General features: G+C 42.8%; 5 protein-coding genes across 7 annotated transcripts; 2 read left to right on the top strand and 3 right to left on the bottom strand.

Moving 5' to 3' along the window:
- Positions 1-217: 217 nt before the first annotated feature.
- LOC6609183 lies at positions 218-7,284 on the top strand. 3 transcript variants are annotated; one of them, XM_032716263.1, is made up of 4 exons: positions 218-257; positions 355-729; positions 5,938-6,628; positions 6,738-7,284. In XM_032716263.1, exons 3-4 carry the CDS (start codon positions 6,423-6,425, stop codon positions 6,976-6,978), a joined length of 447 nt encoding a protein of 148 aa, XP_032572154.1. In that variant the 5' UTR covers positions 218-257; positions 355-729; positions 5,938-6,422; the 3' UTR covers positions 6,979-7,284. The 3 variants fall into 3 exon arrangements, with proteins under 3 accessions (XP_032572154.1, XP_002033874.1, XP_032572153.1); XM_002033838.2 differs by lacking the exons at positions 218-257; positions 355-729 and adding exons at positions 4,741-5,488; positions 5,567-5,876; XM_032716262.1 differs by lacking the exons at positions 218-257; positions 355-729 and adding exons at positions 5,118-5,165; positions 5,725-5,876.
- On the top strand, positions 2,227-2,921 carry LOC6609185. The gene is made up of 2 exons (XM_002033840.2): positions 2,227-2,338; positions 2,453-2,921. The coding sequence occupies exons 1-2, from the start codon at positions 2,321-2,323 to the stop codon at positions 2,690-2,692; spliced, it is 258 nt and encodes an 85-aa protein (XP_002033876.1). The 5' UTR covers positions 2,227-2,320; the 3' UTR covers positions 2,693-2,921.
- On the bottom strand, positions 2,912-3,256 carry LOC116800566. The gene has a single exon (XM_032716264.1). It carries the CDS (start codon positions 3,232-3,234, stop codon positions 3,070-3,072), a length of 165 nt encoding a protein of 54 aa, XP_032572155.1. The 5' UTR covers positions 3,235-3,256; the 3' UTR covers positions 2,912-3,069.
- An 8,289-nt stretch (positions 7,285-15,573) lies between the features above and the next one.
- LOC6609182 (lambda-crystallin homolog) lies at positions 15,574-16,691 on the bottom strand. The gene is made up of 2 exons (XM_002033837.2): positions 16,268-16,691; positions 15,574-16,211 (listed from the first exon to the last, which is right to left on the bottom strand). The coding sequence occupies exons 1-2, from the start codon at positions 16,676-16,678 to the stop codon at positions 15,675-15,677; spliced, it is 948 nt and encodes a 315-aa protein (XP_002033873.1). The 5' UTR covers positions 16,679-16,691; the 3' UTR covers positions 15,574-15,674.
- A 169-nt stretch (positions 16,692-16,860) lies between these two features.
- LOC6609181 lies at positions 16,861-17,647 on the bottom strand. The gene is made up of 3 exons (XM_002033836.2): positions 17,406-17,647; positions 17,182-17,355; positions 16,861-17,121 (listed from the first exon to the last, which is right to left on the bottom strand). The coding sequence occupies exons 1-3, from the start codon at positions 17,547-17,549 to the stop codon at positions 16,936-16,938; spliced, it is 504 nt and encodes a 167-aa protein (XP_002033872.2). The 5' UTR covers positions 17,550-17,647; the 3' UTR covers positions 16,861-16,935.
- Positions 17,648-19,422: the final 1,775 nt, after the last annotated feature.

The following is a 19,422-nucleotide window of genomic DNA, read 5'->3' as shown; positions in this document are numbered from 1 at the left end:
CAATTAAAATTTTTTTAATGACTCCAATTTAGCTAGATATTACCAATAAATTATCTGATCTGGCCACATTGTCATCTCTAAATATCTCTAGACTCTCACTATCGTGTGCACAAACTCACTGATCGTGACCTATCGATAGCGCAGTACTCATTTTATCGATAAGACACGATCAAATGTTTTTTTTGTATAATTTAATTCAAATTGCATTATAGTTTTTAAAAAAGATGTCGAAATATTATATATAGTTGTAAAACCCGGTATGAAAATTTGTATTTCATTCAGAAATTTTTCAACCTTTTTTTTTAATAGTGCATTCAAGTCCTACCAAATATTGTGTCTTTTTTATTTTGTTAGAGAGACTTCACCCACCATGCGATGTCCTTTGTAGTGGGGCTTCCGGGCATTGGCAAAGGACTCTCGAGCTGGCAGACAAACAAAACTGAACCGCATACAACCCACTCAATTGGAGTTGGCTCCTTTAAAAGTTCATTCGTTTGTAAATAATTTTTAGCCGGCGGCAAAATCGATACTTCGCTTAAGATTTTTGCATATATAGCGACCATCGCTCTGAAAATTTTGTCAAGCTGCGCAAAACTTTCAACGGCAGACGACGAGCAAAGTTATATGAGCAGCGTATGCCGATAATGCATAAGAGAAAAGTCGGGGGGAAAAGACGGAGAAATGGCAGAAGAGGAAGAAGAAGGAGAAATGAAAGCATAAGCCGATAGGGTAAGTTTTACTATTAAAGTTTTTCATCAGCGCCTATTTGTCGAGCTCTCGAAACTTGGCCCTAAACCCCCTTTTTGGTGCTGAGGCGAAGGGCAAATATTTGTCAGGCAATTAAATGTTTACTGTTTTTATTATATGCTCTTGTTTGCCAAACCCTTCTCCCCAATTTTATTGTGACAAAGGAGCGGAATGAAAGGGTTTTTGTTGGCTATTCCGGCTAAAATTAATCACACGCCTCGTTGCCGCAGTGCAAACAATCCAGCAAAGACAAAAGCGTACAGACTAACCGCAGTACAGCTTAGTGTGCACCTTGCATTCAGTATTGTGAAAATATTGGTTTCAAGGAGTGGGATTGTAATAAACCTAATGGAGATGAATACGTGAGTCACCAGCAGAGACATCTACTTGGTGCTCTTCGTCACTATGTGGAATGCCGTCCGCAGTGAAGTCGAGATAAACCGAAAAGATAAAAACCATCCACAGATCATTTCAGACCAACTTCTCACCTGCCTAGCCATAATTATTTCGTATCAATTAATAAGCCACAACCATCGTCATCCACTCAATGGTAATGGGATTTGCTGGTCAGCATTTGAAGCGATTCATTGAAGCGGATCAGCCACTCGTTCCGGCTCAAGCACCACCCAGTCTCGATTTTCCGGCATATGCATACAAATTAATTAACAACACTCGTTTGGGGCCACAGTAAATTAATAATTTAGCCAGACATTACGCATATACGACGCATCGGCTGAGTGGCAGTAAAAAGCTGTCCAAAAACGCGTCGGAGATGGGCCAAGAGTCATTTTAATTACCATATAACAGGGCAGCGGGCCACAAATGGCAACTGGAAAATGGTAAATGCGAAATGCCTGGGCTTTTGGAGTGGGTGAGCGGAAAATGGGAAATGGAGAAGGGAAAGCATGAAAGCATGTCACGCTAAATGGGAAATGTTGCGAATACGACCTGAGGGCACAAGTGCCTGGGAAGTCTGCGTGAGTGTGTGCGTTTTATGACATTGCCAATTTACGAAATTTCATAAATATAAATTGGTTTTAAATGTTAAAATAAAACAATTAAAATTGCCGCTGGTAAGCAGCAAAGTGAGTGGCCCAACTCCAGCAAAATGCGTTCATTGGCAATATTCACGAATTTAGCAAACATTCGAGGAGCCCTGAATAATTTAGTCGATATTATGATTGCATTTCCCGCGAGAGGAAGTGAGTGCAAATCGGAAATTAGGCCCACCCACGCTATTCACGTCTATGTACATTGAACTTTTAGCCAAATCACAACCGGTAAAATGGCTCAATTCAAACGAGGCAAACAGCAAATTCATTTTAGCCCACAAACCATTTCTTTGCTGTTTATAAACAGCTGAAAAACGCTGGAAATTGTTTATGGCTGTTACAGTTCTCGAACATTTCATCGGTTGGCCATAAAAGGGCATGACAAATGAATGAAATTCGTTGGCAATTTTCGTTTTCAGTGCCCCCATAAATTTCGCACTAATAAAACTGCGAAAAAGTGTGCTAAAAAAAGCAATTGGAAAGGCATCAAATCCGAGTGCAATAAATACAACCTAAACAATATGCTCCGCCGCATTTCTGTAAGTCAGCAATAAATTATAAATAATATTATAAAATAATATTATAAATAAATTTTATAAAATTCTTTAAATGCACTTTTCCAAGTGCATGAATCTGACGCTCCCTCTAATTAGCTGCCTCACCTCCTCATTAGCTTCGACCAGATAGCGGTGGACATGGACGACAGAGCGAGATGGTACCGGGAGATTTATGAGATCTTTGACGTGACACTGGTGCCACCACGTCAGTTCATCTGCCACGATTTGGCACCGTACCACGAACCGAAGCCCGATTCACCTGACCAAATGGCATCGATTCCTCGACGGCTACATCGTCGCTCCTCCTCATCCTTCTCCTCTGCCCGACGACCTTGATGATGATGATGATGATGATGTGGCTGTGCAAGATGACAGCGATCGTGCTGCGTGGCAGTAACAGCAAATTTGCATTACCTGGGCAGGTGTGTTCCTGCTTCCACTTCCCCAAATGAGCTTAATGCCAGTCGCGTTTAAACGAGGGCTGAATGAAAAGTTTGTAGTTTGACAAACAAGCACATTTTAGCACATTTTTTAAATGTTTAATAAAATGTCCCATGAATTTTAATTGCTTTTATTGTTAAACCGACAGAAATCTGTATTTAATCAAACCTCGCATTATATTCAACTTATGTAAGAGTGATGCAGACAGAGAGGTCTTAACTTTAGGCTCAAGCTGCCTTTAAGTTTCTCAGTCCAAAAACCTCTTAGCACCCTCAATCCTGATTTCCAAGCGTATTACACTTTTTTGAATAATTCCAAATTTCTAAATAGTCTTCGAGTGGCAGTGGTGGTGGCCAGCAAATCCTTGCCTCGCCCGGAAGAACTCCCATTAAAGTCATATATATGACTAGAAACAGAGAAAACTGAAGACTTTTCATGTTTGAAATCAACTGATCTCAGTTGCTGGACTACCAAGCCTATTTATACGCGATTTTAGATGTACTTAAGTGATGCCCCACTTGATGATGACCTTATTATTGAAACATGGGAATTTTTTATTTCAGGGGAATTTGGCCCCACTTGATGATAACCTTAAGGGTGAAACATGGGAATTTCTTAATTTTGGGGAATATTGCGCTCAGATTCATTAAAATTCATTAAATAATAAATATATAGTACTTATCAGCAAAGTTTGGCAGCCAAGTAATACGAGATCATATATTGTTCATTCAGTGCAAATTCAATATTCTAACATTTACAATGGGCGAATCAAATTTCCATACAAACCACATCCGTGCATTCATGAAAATATATTGAATGGCGAACAATAGGTTAATATGAATAACTGGCCTAATTAGCCAAACTTTAGAAGCCCCATTAAGGTATCAGTGAAATTTGTTGATGGCAAATTGCGCTTCTTGGGTTGTATTTATCGATTTTGTAGCTACTTCTTTTACCGAAAATAAAACAGGACTCGCATAGGATGAAACAGACAGAAAAAAGTTCAAAATTACAACGCATAGTTGCGGTCAATTGTTAGTGCAAAATACCCCAAACAATTAGAAAGTGAGTGGCCCAACTCCACCAAAATGCGTTCATGGGCAATATTCACGAATTTAGCAAACATTCGAGGAGCCCTGAATAATTTAGTCGATATTATGATTGCATTTCCCGCGAGAGGAAGTGAGTGCAAATCGGAAATTAGGCCCACCCACGCTATTCACGTCTATGTACATTGAACTTTTAGCCAAATCACAACCGGTAAAATGGCTCAATTCAAACGAGGCAAACAGCAAATTCATTTTAGCCCACAAACCATTTCTTTGCTGTTTGTAAACAGCTGAAAAACGCTGGAAATTGTTTATGGCTGTTACAGTTCTCGAACATTTCATCGGTTGGCCATAAAAGGGCATGACAAATGAATGAAATTCGTTGGCAATTTTCGTTTTCAGTGCCCCCATAAATTTCGCACTAATAAAACTGCGAAAAAGTGTGCTACAAAAAGCAATTGGAAAGGCATCAAATCCGAGTGCAATAAATACAACCTGAACAATATGCTCCGCCGCATTTCTGTAAGTCAGCAATCAATGTGGAGTTCTCCGAGCTGAGATGAAATCTTTGACTTTAAGTCGGAGCTATTAAATGGCGGAGCATAGCCAACAAATCGATATTTAATGACAGAGCTTAGTCGCACCCGCCCACCCAAGAACACGCCCCCCAGACTAACACTCACACACCCAAACAAAGCGAGCACATACATCATTGTCAATGTCAAAGTGTCAAAGCAAACTTTGCAGTGCACAAAGCCAACGGCGCATAGTTATTACACTGAAAGAAACATTAACCTTTCACCAACTTTAGCCATCACATGATGTCTAAAATCGATGAGTTTCACAGCGGTTACTTAGCACTGCAAAAATATTTTATAAATACAAATATTCCTCGACTTCAAATAAAAGTTTTTGCCTTGTGCTCTGCGAAATTCTCAATCCTCAGTGTTCGGAATCATTTCATCGGGGCGACCCAAGTCAAGTGCAATAAACCCTCGAATCGGCTGGGGAGTTTTGCATTCGGCCACGCCCACATAATGCCATCGCCTCTGTAGCCCGCAGTTATGATGTTGCAGTAAGCAGCGAGTAAACTGCAATTTGCGCACAAAAACTTTGCTTGCGACAAACTTTCCGCCCCATATGTCCCTCTCTATCGCGCCCAGTGCTGACCTCTCTTTCGCTCGCATTGTTTTTATCTCTCTCACTCCGCTTAGCAAACGGGCAACAATTTGAACTGACAAAGTCCGGCGATAAAAAAAATGTTTAAGTACTTTAGTTGCGCTCCGAATGCATCGCACAAAAGTTTATTAAACAAACAGGTAACAATAAAAGTGAATGGCGTAGAGAAAGGGAGATAAGAAAACATGGATGATTTACTCATTCTGTTTTTCTTTTTAACAGATGTTTCAATGAATAACAAATTTATAGTTGCCGATGTTGTGTGGGTCAACGAGGTTTTTAAATAACTGAAGTGGAAAAGGGACGGTCGTGTAATAATATATATATAGACTATAGTTTGAAAGCCAAGCAATTTGTACAAATGAGCTGAGCAGAATTTTTGTTTAGGAAAACATTTTCTTAAATTCCGTCGGTTAAAAAAAAACGTATGTAAGGCTACACAGCACAGAATTGGGATAAATAAGTAAGCATTAAACAATATATTTAATACATATGAACAACAATGAATTTTCGAATTCAATTTTTTTCCCGTTCAAATAAGTTTTTTTCTTAAAGAAAGTTGACAACTCTGCCCCAGCGGTTTTTTATTTTTTTGAAGAGGGGAGGTGAAGAAAAATCCCAAATAATTGGGTGTCGAATTGACGAGTTGCTTGTGTTTAGTAATAAGCCCCTCGTCCACTCACTATTAACAATGTACAGTCATCACCGCTCTCCTGTCGACCTTCGTCCTGTCCACCCCCAAGACCTCCTGGCGCCACGCCCCCTGCGCATCCCCTCCCACCAATTGGATGTACGCCACTCGCATAATCAATTATGCGTCTGCAGTGCGTCCAAAGTTCTCTCTAAACTTGGTAATTTATTTGCACCGGAAACTCAACATAAATCAAACTAATTTCTCCTGGGATTTTTCAGCACAACTTCCAACGTGTCCCATTCGCCATCTCTGTCCCGCTCTCACCGCTGGCGCTCTGGTCACGTGTCTCGCTGCGTGGGAGGGAGCGGGATGGCAGATGGGCGGCTGTGGCAAATTGAATTTGTCGCGGTGTATCGCATAATTTGGGGAGTATTGTGCTTCTAATTGGCCGCTCGAAGGATTCGTAAAAGTGAAAGCCCCAAGACATGCGGAAATTCGAAGGATCTACTGATTAGACAGGCTGTGTTCTAAATTATCAACGGTATTGCATGGGTGTATATGCGGTGAATGCAAATTGCGTGAGACAACCCTATTCAAATGGACCGCATTGTGTTCTTGGCGCCTGTAGACTTGGATATTCCGGGACATTTCGGTTGTCCTTGCCAGAAAAGCAGTTCGCATTCAAACGGGGAATTTACAATTTTTTAACTAGCCTAGTAGTCAACATTTACACACAGAAATTCTAAAATTATATGTGTCCAAAATGCAAATGGTATTAATTGATAATACCGCCAATTGCGATGAATTGCCAATGAAACCGCAACTCAAAGAGCTCAGTTTAGAAGAGAAGGTGCGACTCTCCAGGCTGTCCAGCGAATTGCACCAGAAGATGGTGTCACCGGTGGGCAACGCACGTGTGGACCGCATCATCAAGCTGCCGGTGGTAGAAGCGCTAATAGAGAAGGGAAAGTGAGTACTAATATAACATTTATGAAATTTTATAAAATTCTTTAAATGCACTTTTCCAAGTGCATGAATCTGACGCTCCCTCTAATTAGCTGCCTCACCTCCTCATTAGCTTCGACCAGATAGCGGTGGACATGGACGACAGAGCGAGATGGTACCGGGAGATTTATGAGATCTTTGACGTGACACTGGTGCCACCACGTCAGTTTATCTGCCACGATTTGGCACCGTACCACGAACCGAAGCCCGATTCACCTGACCAGGTGTTCGAGTACAAGGACTTCCTGAGCTACCTGGGCGTCCTGCAAACTCTGCCTTTGGACACCTTGCAGCTCCTCGAAAAGCCCCTCTGATGGTCCAAATGTCATCGATTCCTCGACGGCTACATCGTCGCTCCTCCTCATCCTTCTCCTCTGCCCGACGACCTTGATGATGATGATGATGATGATGTGGCTGTGCAAGATGACAGCGATCGTGCTGCGTGGCAGTAACAGCAAATTTGCATTACCTGGGCAGGTGTGTTCCTGCTTCCACTTCCCCAAATGAGCTTAATGCCAGTCGCGTTTAAACGAGGGCTGAATGAAAAGTTTGTAGTTTGACAAACAAGCACATTTTAGCACATTTTTTAAATGTTTAATAAAATGTCCCATGAATTTTAATTGCTTTTATTGTTAAACCGACAGAAATCTGTATTTAATCAAACCTCGCATTATATTCAACTTATGTAAGAGTGATGCAGACAGAGAGGTCTTAACTTTAGGCTCAAGCTGCCTTTAAGTTTCTCAGTCCAAAAACCTCTTAGCACCCACAACCCTGATTTCCAAGCGTATTGCACTTTCCCGGTGATTTTCGAAACAATTTCCTCATCAGCGGTAGCTGTGAGCCACATTTCCAGCACCGTAGTCATCCTGGCCACATCACCTTGTTTCGGTTTGGAATGCTCGCGGCGCTGCTCCCGAGCTTTGAACCCACCGCCGCCCCCTGAATTTTCCGCCCACAGTGGCGCACACCTGGCGTCGCTGGGAAATTGAAAATGTTTGTTGCTGCGGCAAGAGTCTGCAAAGTTGGCAAATCGAGATTGCAGTTTGCTGTGACGATGATGTTTACGAGGAGAATGTTACCTGCTGCCTTTCGGCTAATAACTGCAAGCCGCAGGTCCGTAAAATAAAAGCATTTGTATAATTACACAATGTCGCGGGAAATAAAAATACAGCCTAGCCAAACGCTTTAAATAAAATTCAAGGGAAAACAATTTTCTAATATGCTCAACACTTTGAGGCTTGGATGAAGCAAATGTGAGCTCATGTGTGCAACCTGTTATTAAAATCATAAATCTGCATTAGCCGAGACTGGGTGGGCAAACAAAACGGCTTTATCAGCTAGGCAACGCATTTTTCATACTTTTTTGCCATACATAAATTTATTTTAGGCGCTCGTTCGTCTCTTTTTTAATAAACTCTCGCCGACGCTTCGCGCAGGGCTTATGTCCTGAAAGGCGTCCTTTAATTCATTTTCCATGCACACACTCACACACATAGACAGACTAAAAAAACAGCGGAAAATGATTAAAAACCACTTTAATAAATCTTCTTTGTCACCCCAGCAAGCCGCGGTGGAGTAAAGGATGTGGATGGGTGGCCCTCGTTGGCTGACAGTGGGTCCTATAAATTGTGCTTGTCTAGGACTCACACATATATTGTTCATTCAGTGCAAATTCAATATTCTAACATTTACAATGGGCGAATCAAATTTCCATACAAACCACATCCGTGCATTCATGAAAATACTTTTGACCACCTCTGTATATTGAATTGCGAACAATAGGTTAATATGAATAACTGGCCTAATTAGCCAAACTTTAGAAGCCCCATTAAGGTATCAGTGAAATTTGTTGATGGCAAATTGCAATTTCTTGGGTTGTATTTATCGATTTTGTAGCTACTTCTTTTACCGAAAATAAAACAGGACTCGCATAGGATGAAACAGACAGAAAAAAGTTCAAAATTACAACGCATAGTTGCGGTCAATTGTTAGTGCAAAATACCCCAAACAATTAGAAACCACAATTGCTGTTCTGGCCAAGGGAGAACTTTTCATTTTTCCCGGCAGGCTGCAGTGCAGGCTGCACTTTCCTCTGCCACTTTTCCGCACTTTTCGTCCCTCTCCTCCTTCTCCTCCTTGCCCCCTCTGGACTTTCCGAGCTGCAAATGCATTCTGAGGTTAATGCTCGCAGCCAAACGAAGGGCGAACATCGAGGCACCCACAGTTTTTGCCCACTTCAGTCCTTCGGTTCGGTTTATAAACTTGCCCGGCCAATGCTGTCCTGCCAGTACATTTGGCAAATTTTCTTTCTCCTCGGAGCTCAACTTTCCTGCAGCTGCAGTTTTCCAAACCCAACCACCCAATCCGCCCACTTGGCCATCCCTCTGTCAAGTGAGGCGGGCATAATGCGATTTTAATACAGATTTGGCCCGGCTCCGCAATGGTTCTGAAGACTGAAGTCTGTCATGTTGCACGACACTCCCCAATAGAGAATTGTGTATGTAATTTATAAGCTCCTAACTGTTTATTTGCTGGCCAAAACCCAACCATACATTTGGGTCGCACTCAATCGGTTGATACCTGCGTATCCGGCCAGGCACTTAAGCCGCTTACAGCTTTTGCTCATTTTGCGAAAGTTCACTCTGACTTTTGTGCGATTGAATAATTAGTTGGCAGATTTGAAAATTAAATGAGTTTCGGGATTGGCAGGAACCTATGAAATATTCGAGCCACCGAAAACGGAGATTTGGGCCAGTTAATTAGCTTTATTTGGTTAATTAACGGATGTAATGTGGGAACTGATTATGACAACTATTAGTGCAACATTAAATATGCTTTTAACTTAAATAGTTTTGAAGCATCACCAATTATGAATGTATATCTTACAGATCTCTTACGTAATCGAGAGTTTTAGTCAGCAGAAGCGAACGTCTAATCCTAATCCATTAAACTTTGCATTTCAAAAGCCTTTTATCCGCAAATCCCATACTAGTTGCTCCACTTGGTGTTGTTTTTTGGGGCTTTTCACCTTCAACTCGTTCGCTTTTGTTTTTAAGTGTGTCGGCGGCTGAGCACTTTAGTACACCCAAAGCACCCAAAGCCGAACTCAAACGCCAACGGTTTTTTGGTGGGTGCATTCGTGGGTGGCTCATGCTTTTACAATCCTATTAAAGTATCAGACAATCTAATCAACGGCAGGCGGCAGCTCAAAAACCGCGCGTCCTGCACACGCGCTAAACGTTGCCAAAAAGCGACGACCGCAGACAGGACGAAAGCTCAGCTCAGCTCGGCATGATGGGTGGCCAAGTGGCTGGTGGGTGGTGGGCAGCCATTGGAGAGTGGGTGGCAGATCAGCAATTGCTGACGCCATGGCTGCTCGTTGACAGCCCCTCCACAGCGCCAATCCCCAAGCATTCGGTCTACAACTAAACACGCAGATAGACAAGCAGATAGCAACAACAGCCATCACAAGAATGCCAACAATGGCACCAAACAACAATCGCATTACAAGGCAAAATGTCCAGTAAAACAGGCGGAGGCAGAGTCGACTATTTGATGGCTTTTGGGGGCCGGCTGCCAAGGGTAGCCGTAATGGAAAGATGGATCCCACTTTCTCGGCCAGCGCAGGTGTCGTGAGAAAGTCACGAAGTGTTGGGATCATGAGACTAACGCAGATATATCTTCAAAATATCATCATTAACTGATCATACTTTGCAAGTTTCAAAACTAACTGATAATAAAATAACTATTAAATCCATTTGTTCATATGGATAGCTTTTTATGCCTTACCTAACTTTTCTTGACCACAAAATGTCATATAATATTATGAACTAGTAGATTATCATTCAGTAGGTTATAAGAATATATCATGCTGGTTTAGGTATTCCCGTTGATATTCCCTTTAGTTGAAGGCTCACGCAACCATCTCCGTTAGTAACTTTTGCCATCGGAGTCGCATTGTTGGCTCGGTCTGCGTCAGTTTAATTTGAATACACTTAAGTGTGTTGCGGTGTGCCTGGGAGCCGTTACGAGAATTTCCAATTGAAAATCACTTCAAGTTTAATTTGATTGCCGCTCCGGCAGCTGAGAGAAGTGGTTGAAGTGGTTAGCCATCCCGGTCTCCGATTCTCGGAAGCCAGCGCCAACCGAGTCGTCGGCACTACCATTTGATTTTGCGTAGATTGTCTCTCGATTTTAATCACATTTCGTCCCGACATTAATATTGATGAAAACTTGTTGTGTTCTGCATAATTTCTGAGGCATCAGTGGAAACAGCAACATGTTTTCGGTCGGTCCCTAGCCCCCAAAAATAAAGGGAAATACCCGGACCCGAATTCGTATTGCCTTAAGTTTCGGTCGGTGAAGTTTCATTACTTGATTATTTCTGCGTGGGGTAGAAAGAAAAGGAGCTGAAAAAATGCACGACGAACGAAATTAAATCTCCAGGAGGCAAAGTCAACGAAAAAGGCCAAATGGAATGCGCCACGCAGACGAAACGATACGAAACGAGTGGAGTGGAGTCGAGGGCTGAGAATGTAATGCAATCAAGAAGCCAGAAAGCGGAGAGCCCCAAAAATCAGTTCACAAAGAATGCGGAATACCCTCTACGAGTGAGCTCACCTTACAGCCCCCTATCCGCGCCAACTTAAATTGAATTTTTCCGACTTTGGTTCTGGCACTAACAAAGGCTTAACACTTTATTAACTTAATGCCCCCATCCATCTTCGGCGGTGGATGACCCCCGACAAGGTGTGGAGGGTACCGACGTGCCCGGTCATAATCATCTTTCCGCCACAACGATGATGAACCCATTATGCCGCCCACAGTACACATTCCAGGTGAGGGTAAAAAGAAGCAACAAAAATTGGATTTTCATTATTTACAGCATATTACACACACATCCTTGTGGCCCTCGAGTCCTGCCTGCCCGGGTATCGTGTATCGATAGGCATATGTGCCTATATATGCATCAAGTGGGTGGCCTGGCCTTTATTCCCATGCAACGCGGCGTATACGTAACGACAAATACAAATAAAAAAAAAAAGGGCCAGGACGAGTGTGAGATAGACAGACAGGCTGACAGGATGGACCCTTTGGGCTAGGAAATTAATTAAATTAAGTCAACGAAAAGTGAAACGCCAGACGCACATAGTCGCTGGATCCCCACACACTTATGCACTTCCTGTTATCCTGCGAGCAGGAAGCCCTTGCCCGCAGGAGACAGTCTTTGACATTCATCGCCCCACCCCCCTCCCCCCCCCCCCCCCCCCCCCCCCCCCCATCGCTCCTCAGCGCTGCTCATCACTTTCAGTTGCGATGCTGACGCCATCCGCGATAAGCTCGCTTCGTTATAATCCTAATTAAATATTTAGGTTTACTCTACGGCTGTATTTACTCAGCTCCCCCTTCGTGTCCTGTTTTCTGTTTTTGCCCTGCTTGCTCGGCTTTATCTGATAAGCCCTTCGCTGGATGGGCAAGGGTTAATTGCATTAGAGTTATGACAATTGCCAGCAAATTTGAGTTGGCAAAAAATAGCGAAAAGCAAATACGGAATGTGATTGCGAAAACAAACTCAAATACAGAACGAGACTAATTAGATAAAACTTGCCACATTGAGAAGCGCCGAGAGAAGCGCATTGGGGTACAGTTGTGCTGGCCAAACTAAAAAGGAGTTTTCTAGCAATATTGTTAAAAACTGTATTCTTTTCGACTATACGAAATATGGAAAGCACTTCACCAACAGCTTCGCAGTGCAGACAGGATCAAATACTCAGCTGATATGGGAGGGTCCTGGAGCCCCTGAAATGCTATCTGCTTTAACAATTCCCCCCAATAGCCAAACATCCTCCCACCATTTTCATGACCGTCTGACGTTTGCCGACGCAGTTGAGACAGGGCGCAATTTGTTTTAATCAACAAAGTCGAAAAAGGGGCACGTAGATCTCCATTCTGTGAGAAATTAAATAAACTTTGTGTTGGCCAAACAATTTGCCCATCGTCCGCCTCCAAAGCGTCTGCGGTTTTGACCGCCGTTCCAGACACAAAAAAGAGAGGGGCTACAAAAACGCTGACGGGCATCCAGGACGAAGGTTCTATCGCCAAGGGCTCGGACGTGACTGTTTGGCAAGGATAAGGTCGTGCAGCATGCACTCCTTTAAAGCGATTTAATAATGCACCAAGCTCGGGCCAAGGACATTCATTTTCTTGAGCACACAAATTTGTCATAATGAAGTCGAATTCTTGGCCTCCACGCTTAGAGTCCCAAAGTAATAAGCAATACGGATAAATGAAAATTCCAAACGGAGAACATAAATTATTTCAAAGGCTCTGATTTATTGGCTGACCACAACAAATACCACAAACAAGCCGAGAAAGATTTTCTAAAAGGAAGACGTTTGGCAGACTTCTTTGGAGATTTTAGACAACTGCAAAAATAACGACCACTTCGTGATGTCCTTTAATCTTATGTCTGTTTGAAATTATTTATATATAGATTAGGTTCTTTTTTATTCGGTTGAGAGCAATATTATATCGCTGTTCTTTGAGCTATCGCGGCATTTATTTTGTGTCCATTGTGGGTTATCAATAAAGCAAATTGAATTTGCTGCGGTGCAAAAAGTGCCACTGAGGTCGATCAAGATAAATGTCGGCGGGAGAGCGATGCCAAGAAAATGGGAAATTGCCTCGAAGACAGTTGAAGCTTTGGGCAATTGTTTGCCGTGATTTTCGTGGCGTACAGATGAAATAGTCAAGTGAAATGGAACTCCACGGATTGTTTTGTCTTTTGGCCCCTACAATGATAAATGAAAGAGGTTAGCCGTTGATTTGGGGATACCTTCTTTCAGCTCTCACCCGCATCGCAGGTTTTGACATCTTCATTCGCCTCACAACCTGCTTATTTATTTATCATCCTCACATACTTTGAATGTAATGAATCAAATCGAATCGAATCGAATGGGATCGACTCGCTTCGGTTTGAATCAACTTTGTACGCTGCGAGGCGTAAATGTTTTATGGAATGATTTATTATTCGAGGCCCTATCTGGAACCGCTGGCAGCGGGGGCGTGGCCAGGGGCAAGGCCATAAAACATGACCCCTTATTTGTTGCTACTTCTGCTGGTCCTATTTGGCCCGAAGGTCCGAAGGAACACGTCAAATCGATTGTTAACAACTGAGCTAACAAGAACAAATGTCGTTGGGATTGAAAAATTGTTATCTCTTTGTCTACGTGTTGTTTTCCTCTTTTTTTCCACATTTGGGGGGAGTGTTTGTAAGGTGAGGAAAAGCGTTGGCATCGTGGATATAATTAATGATGCTTTGGCGACAAAGAAATCCGAGTTTTTCTTTGTTATCCGGAATTTAATTAGTGGTCGAGCAAATCCCTTTCAACTTGACGGTGGCGGAACCTGATTGGTACAAATTCAAATGCTTTTCTAGTCTCCCTCGGTGGTTTTTCCTGCCAATGTTCCCCCAACTAAAGCTCACTTGAAATTAATTACTTTGATTGCGCCGGCTTTAATTACATGCATCCATCTACCTCTCTCTCTCCGCTCGCTCTCTTTTATTTCTCGTCCTCATCGAAAACACACACAAATGAAATTGGGCATAAAACAATGCACTTCCGCTTTACCCCGACACATGGCTTCCTTCCGTTTCCGCTTTAGCGCCATTTTGCAAACGCCCGCCCATCCGCAGGGTTCAATAAACACCAGGTCCTAACGCTTGGAAAAAAAGGAGTAATGGAGTAGTAAGCCAAAGTAAAGCAAAGAGGGCATTGAAATTGTTGCCTGCTTTATGTTGTCATTCCATTAATTATCGTTCGTTATTTTAACTTTTAGCAGCACCCCCACATCGCCATTGTGCACAGTCTGCACTTTACAAATACATAGCTCCACCTCATAACGTTGGCCAACTCTTTTTGCCTTTTGTCATCTTTTTTCCTTTCCGATTGCAATTTTTTGTCAACGCCTTTTGTTTGCACATTAAATGGTATTGGCTAGCCAGCGCCATGTGCAATTGTCCTGCCCTCCATCCCACACCTCCACATCCTGCACCTCCGCTCTATAAAATTCCGATGGCCGATGGTCTGGGTAATGAATTACTAGCCACATGCTTTTTGTCTACCGCCCGCTGTCTCGCAAAAATGACATTGCAGTTTTTAGCCGCCGCCAACAATTTCAGGGCCGCAGACGATTCAGGATCCTCCACAGGATACTGCCCCCAAAAGCGAAGCACCCATAGGCCCCACTGCACGCGTCTGTCTGAAAATTATGCGACTTTAATTGTTATATGGCCATGGCCACTCTTTTAAATACTTGGCATTGAAATACGGCCCAGACGCTACATTTTAATTAAGATGCTTTCTGGCAGTTAAGTGCAATCAGATAGATGCATATATTCATTAATATATAGATTATGCTGCATAATGTGAATAAGCGCTGATTGCTTAAACACACATGAAGTTCTATCATCAAAATGTTGTTATTATTTTAAGGCAGGTACTGTTTTGATTTTGCCACATAAGAAATTTTATTAAAATGAAAATCGCATCGCCATTCCTAATCTTTTACTAGTATTTGCACTTAGACAAAAGACCTCTAAATCCCCGTATTTAAAGCAATTACAAAAGTGCTGCCAACAACAAATCCAGCGCTCAAATAAAGATTTTTCACTTAAGCAGCTCTCAGTTCGAGGAAAATTCTCTAGCGCCCGAATGAAAAATGAGTTAGGGCCGCCAGCATTCATCAGGAAAAGTGCCGAAATGGGGAAAATTGTAATGGGAAAACTAAGAAAAGCGTCGAGGGCGAGAATACCGAAACGGAAATGTGACACGTTGTACTTGAATGCTTCGCCTGGAAAAGCGTTTCCGGTTGCCGCAAAAATTAATTTCATTAATGCACGAAACTGGAGCTGGAGAAGCGAGCCAAGGAGCAGTAAGACTACGCAGGGCCATTAAGTTGGCTCGCAGTTTATTCAGGGAACATCACAAACGCAGCAATTAATATCCTATTCAAACTGCTTCTTCAGCTTGGCCAGCTGGATGAGGAATTCATCACGAACGGCCCGCCTCTCGTCGAGTTTCTCCAGCGACACCAGCTGCTCGCACTGCCGTGCAATCTCCGCCAGTGTTTCCCGATCCTCCTGTGTATTCGGGGTCTCTCCATAGGTGGCACTCACCGCAGAGATTTCCCCGCCAAAACGCTGGAAGTAGTCAGCGACACCACCAGGCGCATTTAGATGTGCTGTCTCCAGGGATCCAAGTAAGGCATATCGCAATCCCAAGCCCTGGCTGAGAACTCGATCCACATCGGCCACGCTGAGGATACCGGAGCTCACCAGGCGCCACACCTCGTTCAGGATGGCATACTGAATCCGATTGGTGGCGAAGCCCTGAATCTCTCTTTTTAAAGTTACCGGACGTTGGCCCAGGCTGAGCATTAGGTCACGGGTTCGCTCCACCGCAGTCGGGGATGTCCAGGGAGCTGGGACAATCTCTACCAGGGGTATAAAGTACGGCGGATTCAGTGGATGAGCCACTAGCATCTGTTTAAATATAAAGCATTTAACTAAGTCCAGGGTGAGAATTGAACGTGACCCACCTGTTGCTTCTTTTGAAGCCCCTCGCTATACAGCGATGGCATGAAGGTGCTCGTGGAACTTGCCACCACTGTCTGCTCCTCCAGCAGCTCATCCAACTGGGAGTACAGCCTTTTCTTAAGTTGCAAAACTTCGGGAACACACTCCTGTATGTGCACCGCCTCCCTGGTTAGTTCCTCTAGTCGAGTGGTGACCCCGATCAGGGCAAACTGCTCCGAGGCCCGTATATTGCCCCGCAACGCACCCTGCTCCTCCAGACGATGCAGATCCTTGTCCAGCTCCTGCAGCGCAGTGGCCAACTGGCTCTCCAGGATGTCATACAGCTGGACACGATAGCCAGCTGCCGCGAAGAGCATCGCCCACGCCCTACCGATCAGTCCACTGCCCACGATCCCAATCTTTTGGCTGCTCATTTTGAACTGTCATCGCGCAGCGTTCCTAATGTGAGAGTAAGTGGTCCGGATCAGAACGGAACTGCAGATTTATCGCCATCGGTTCAAGTTCAGCCCACAATCACATCAGTCATGCGCCATTGTGCCCCACTATTGATAATAAATTGTTTATTTATGAACGTACACTGCGAAAAGGGCCGTTAACCCTTTTAAATGTGCAAATTTTAATTAACCAAATATATATATATTCCTTTAGTTTTTTTTATAAAGCTATAATTTTAAGGGCGTGGTCTTCTCGTGCTGCTTATGGCCTCCATGACTTGAATGAAAAGTTTCACAGTGCCCAAGTGTTCGGTGTTGGTTGAATTGGTATCCCAGAATGTAAAGCGGAATTCAAATAAGCCCTCTGGGAAAGGCGGAAGTATTTCTGATCCCAGAATTCCATCTCGTGCGCTTAGATGACCCTGAAGTTACAAATATAAGCAAGTATTTCTCTTTTGCAGGAAGCTTATCATCGATAATACCGAAAATGGACAGGAGTGGTTAACGTTGGTATATCGTTTAAACAATTTCCAAACAATTAGGGCGTAGGGAAAGTAGCTTCTCTTTTCGACCACCTCGCAAAATCCAAACTTTACGTCGATAAGAAATGGCTGGAACTGGTTGCTGTAATCCTTTTTAAGGACCTGAACGCGAATCTACAAGCAAAGGCTAAAATATCGAGTTTTATCTTGAATTCACAACTTACCACTGGGCGTACTATAGGCATTAACAACTCGCAGTCCATGTTGACCATTGCCACATTCCAATTGATGGCTTTTAAGCGACATGAAACGTTTTTCAACCGCACCGGATTTTCCCTGCAATCCACCTTTTTCAGCTTGTAAATCATCTGAGACTCCAGCTAATAATGTATAGGTAAGTTAATATCTATATCGAAAATTTAGAGCGGAAACATGAGGCAACTGCAAAGAATCACCAGTAACGTAATTTTCATCGTTCTATGTGCCACTGAATTTAAAAAATCGAAGTTATACTTTTCCTCAGAATTAAATGAATCTGTATATAATCTGTTTTTAATTGTTCTGTGGAATGATCCAATCATTTGAACTTTATCTTGTTTGCAATTATAAAGCATGAGTGTTCAATACTAGCTAACATGAATGTTCGGACTTGCAGATACCTGTTACTCTATTAGCCAGCTTCAAAATTAAATTTAATTATTAAAAAATAGGTATAATAACGTTGCATTACTGTAACTATAGAATGTAAATGGTAACAGTCTTAATGCTTCCATTTCCTTGTTAATTAAATAGACCAACCAAAGTTATCATATTAAAGCAATAGATAATTAGTAGCAGTAGTTTCTTGAGTCCTTACCCTGAAGCGCTTTTAGGCCAGATTCGAGCTGAGATTGCACAAAGGAAAACCCTTTGAAGTCTCGACAAATTTAATAATTAATTTCGGCTCACATTTACTCGTATTGTTTCGGTTCAAGTGCGCTGTCCACCAGGCACCCCGCAACCCCCAACACCCCTTCACCCTGCCATTTACAGTCTCATTAAATTTACTTGCTTATCAACTTTGACGGCCCTGTGAAATTCTCGGCAGCCCATTAATTGATAATCCCATATTTTGTGTTTTATTAAAGCATAAGCTTTCCCTTTCAGCGATAAGGATGGGCACATAGGGCACATACTATATGTACATATATACTGAGAGGTGGGAGTGTGACATGCCGCCCAGCTGACAAAAGCCTGCATGTAATACTTTTATGCATATTTCGCGCATATTTTTCTGACATTGTAAGTGGCTGAGGCTGCCAGCAATAAATTATTGAATAAGCACTGCGAACAACAACTACAGCACAGCGCCAAAGAAGCACAGCAGAGGAGGAGACAGCAGCAGAGGCGCTGGAATGGTGGACTGGAGTTGTGGGACGACGAAGTCTCGTTTTCATATGTAAACCACATTAATCATACGCCCCGTTTGCGTTTTCATTTACGCCACTGACATGCGAGTGGTAAAAAAAAGAGAGAGAAAAATGCAAACGAATGAATAACAACAGCAATAACAGGAGCCGTACAATCGGAATCGGAATCGGAAAAGCGGTTGGGCGTAGAGGATCCGATCCATATCCCCAGACGAAACTGTTAGGCAGCTGGGTTAAATCAGCCATGAAATGCCATCTACACTATGGCAAGCCATAAAAATAATTCAACAAGGGCCAGCCAGAAATATTTATACACATTGAGAGACTCGCATTTCACTTCATTGCATTTAAATGCTTTTTAATGAAAATGGAAAACGGAAATCAATGCCAGATGCAAAAGGAGATCCGTTCAAAAGCGTTTGCGTTCACGTTTACGCTTACAATTGCTGGTTTCCCGTTTTTCCTTTTGGCCAAGTGCTCAATGGAGAGGAAGGCAAAAGGTAAAAAATTAATCCGAATTTCGATACGCCAATTAAGGGGCATATTTTATTTACTTGCCATTTATTGATATTTATTTGGAAATTTAAAAGGGAAATCCGTAACTGGTTTCAAAGCCTATTCAAATGTGCATTTACCTTATTTATACGCAATTTTAGGACTTCACTTGCATATACTCGTAATTGTAATAAAATGGCGCCACTTGCAGGTGCTCCACATTCGAAACTAATTAAATTAGAAATGCCCAGGTCACCTTAAAGCCAAAGGATCCTCGCTGCTCCAGCTGCATCCACCGACGCCAATCAAATGCGGTCAACTGTCACAGGAGCAGAAA

The sequence above is a fragment of the Drosophila sechellia genome, chromosome 2R (genome assembly GCF_004382195.2).
Source record: "Drosophila sechellia strain sech25 chromosome 2R, ASM438219v1, whole genome shotgun sequence".
In the NCBI taxonomy this organism is placed as follows: Eukaryota; Metazoa; Arthropoda; class Insecta; order Diptera; family Drosophilidae; genus Drosophila; species Drosophila sechellia.
Note: the sequence above shows the minus strand (reverse complement) of the source record. Positions and strands in the feature narration are given on the sequence as shown.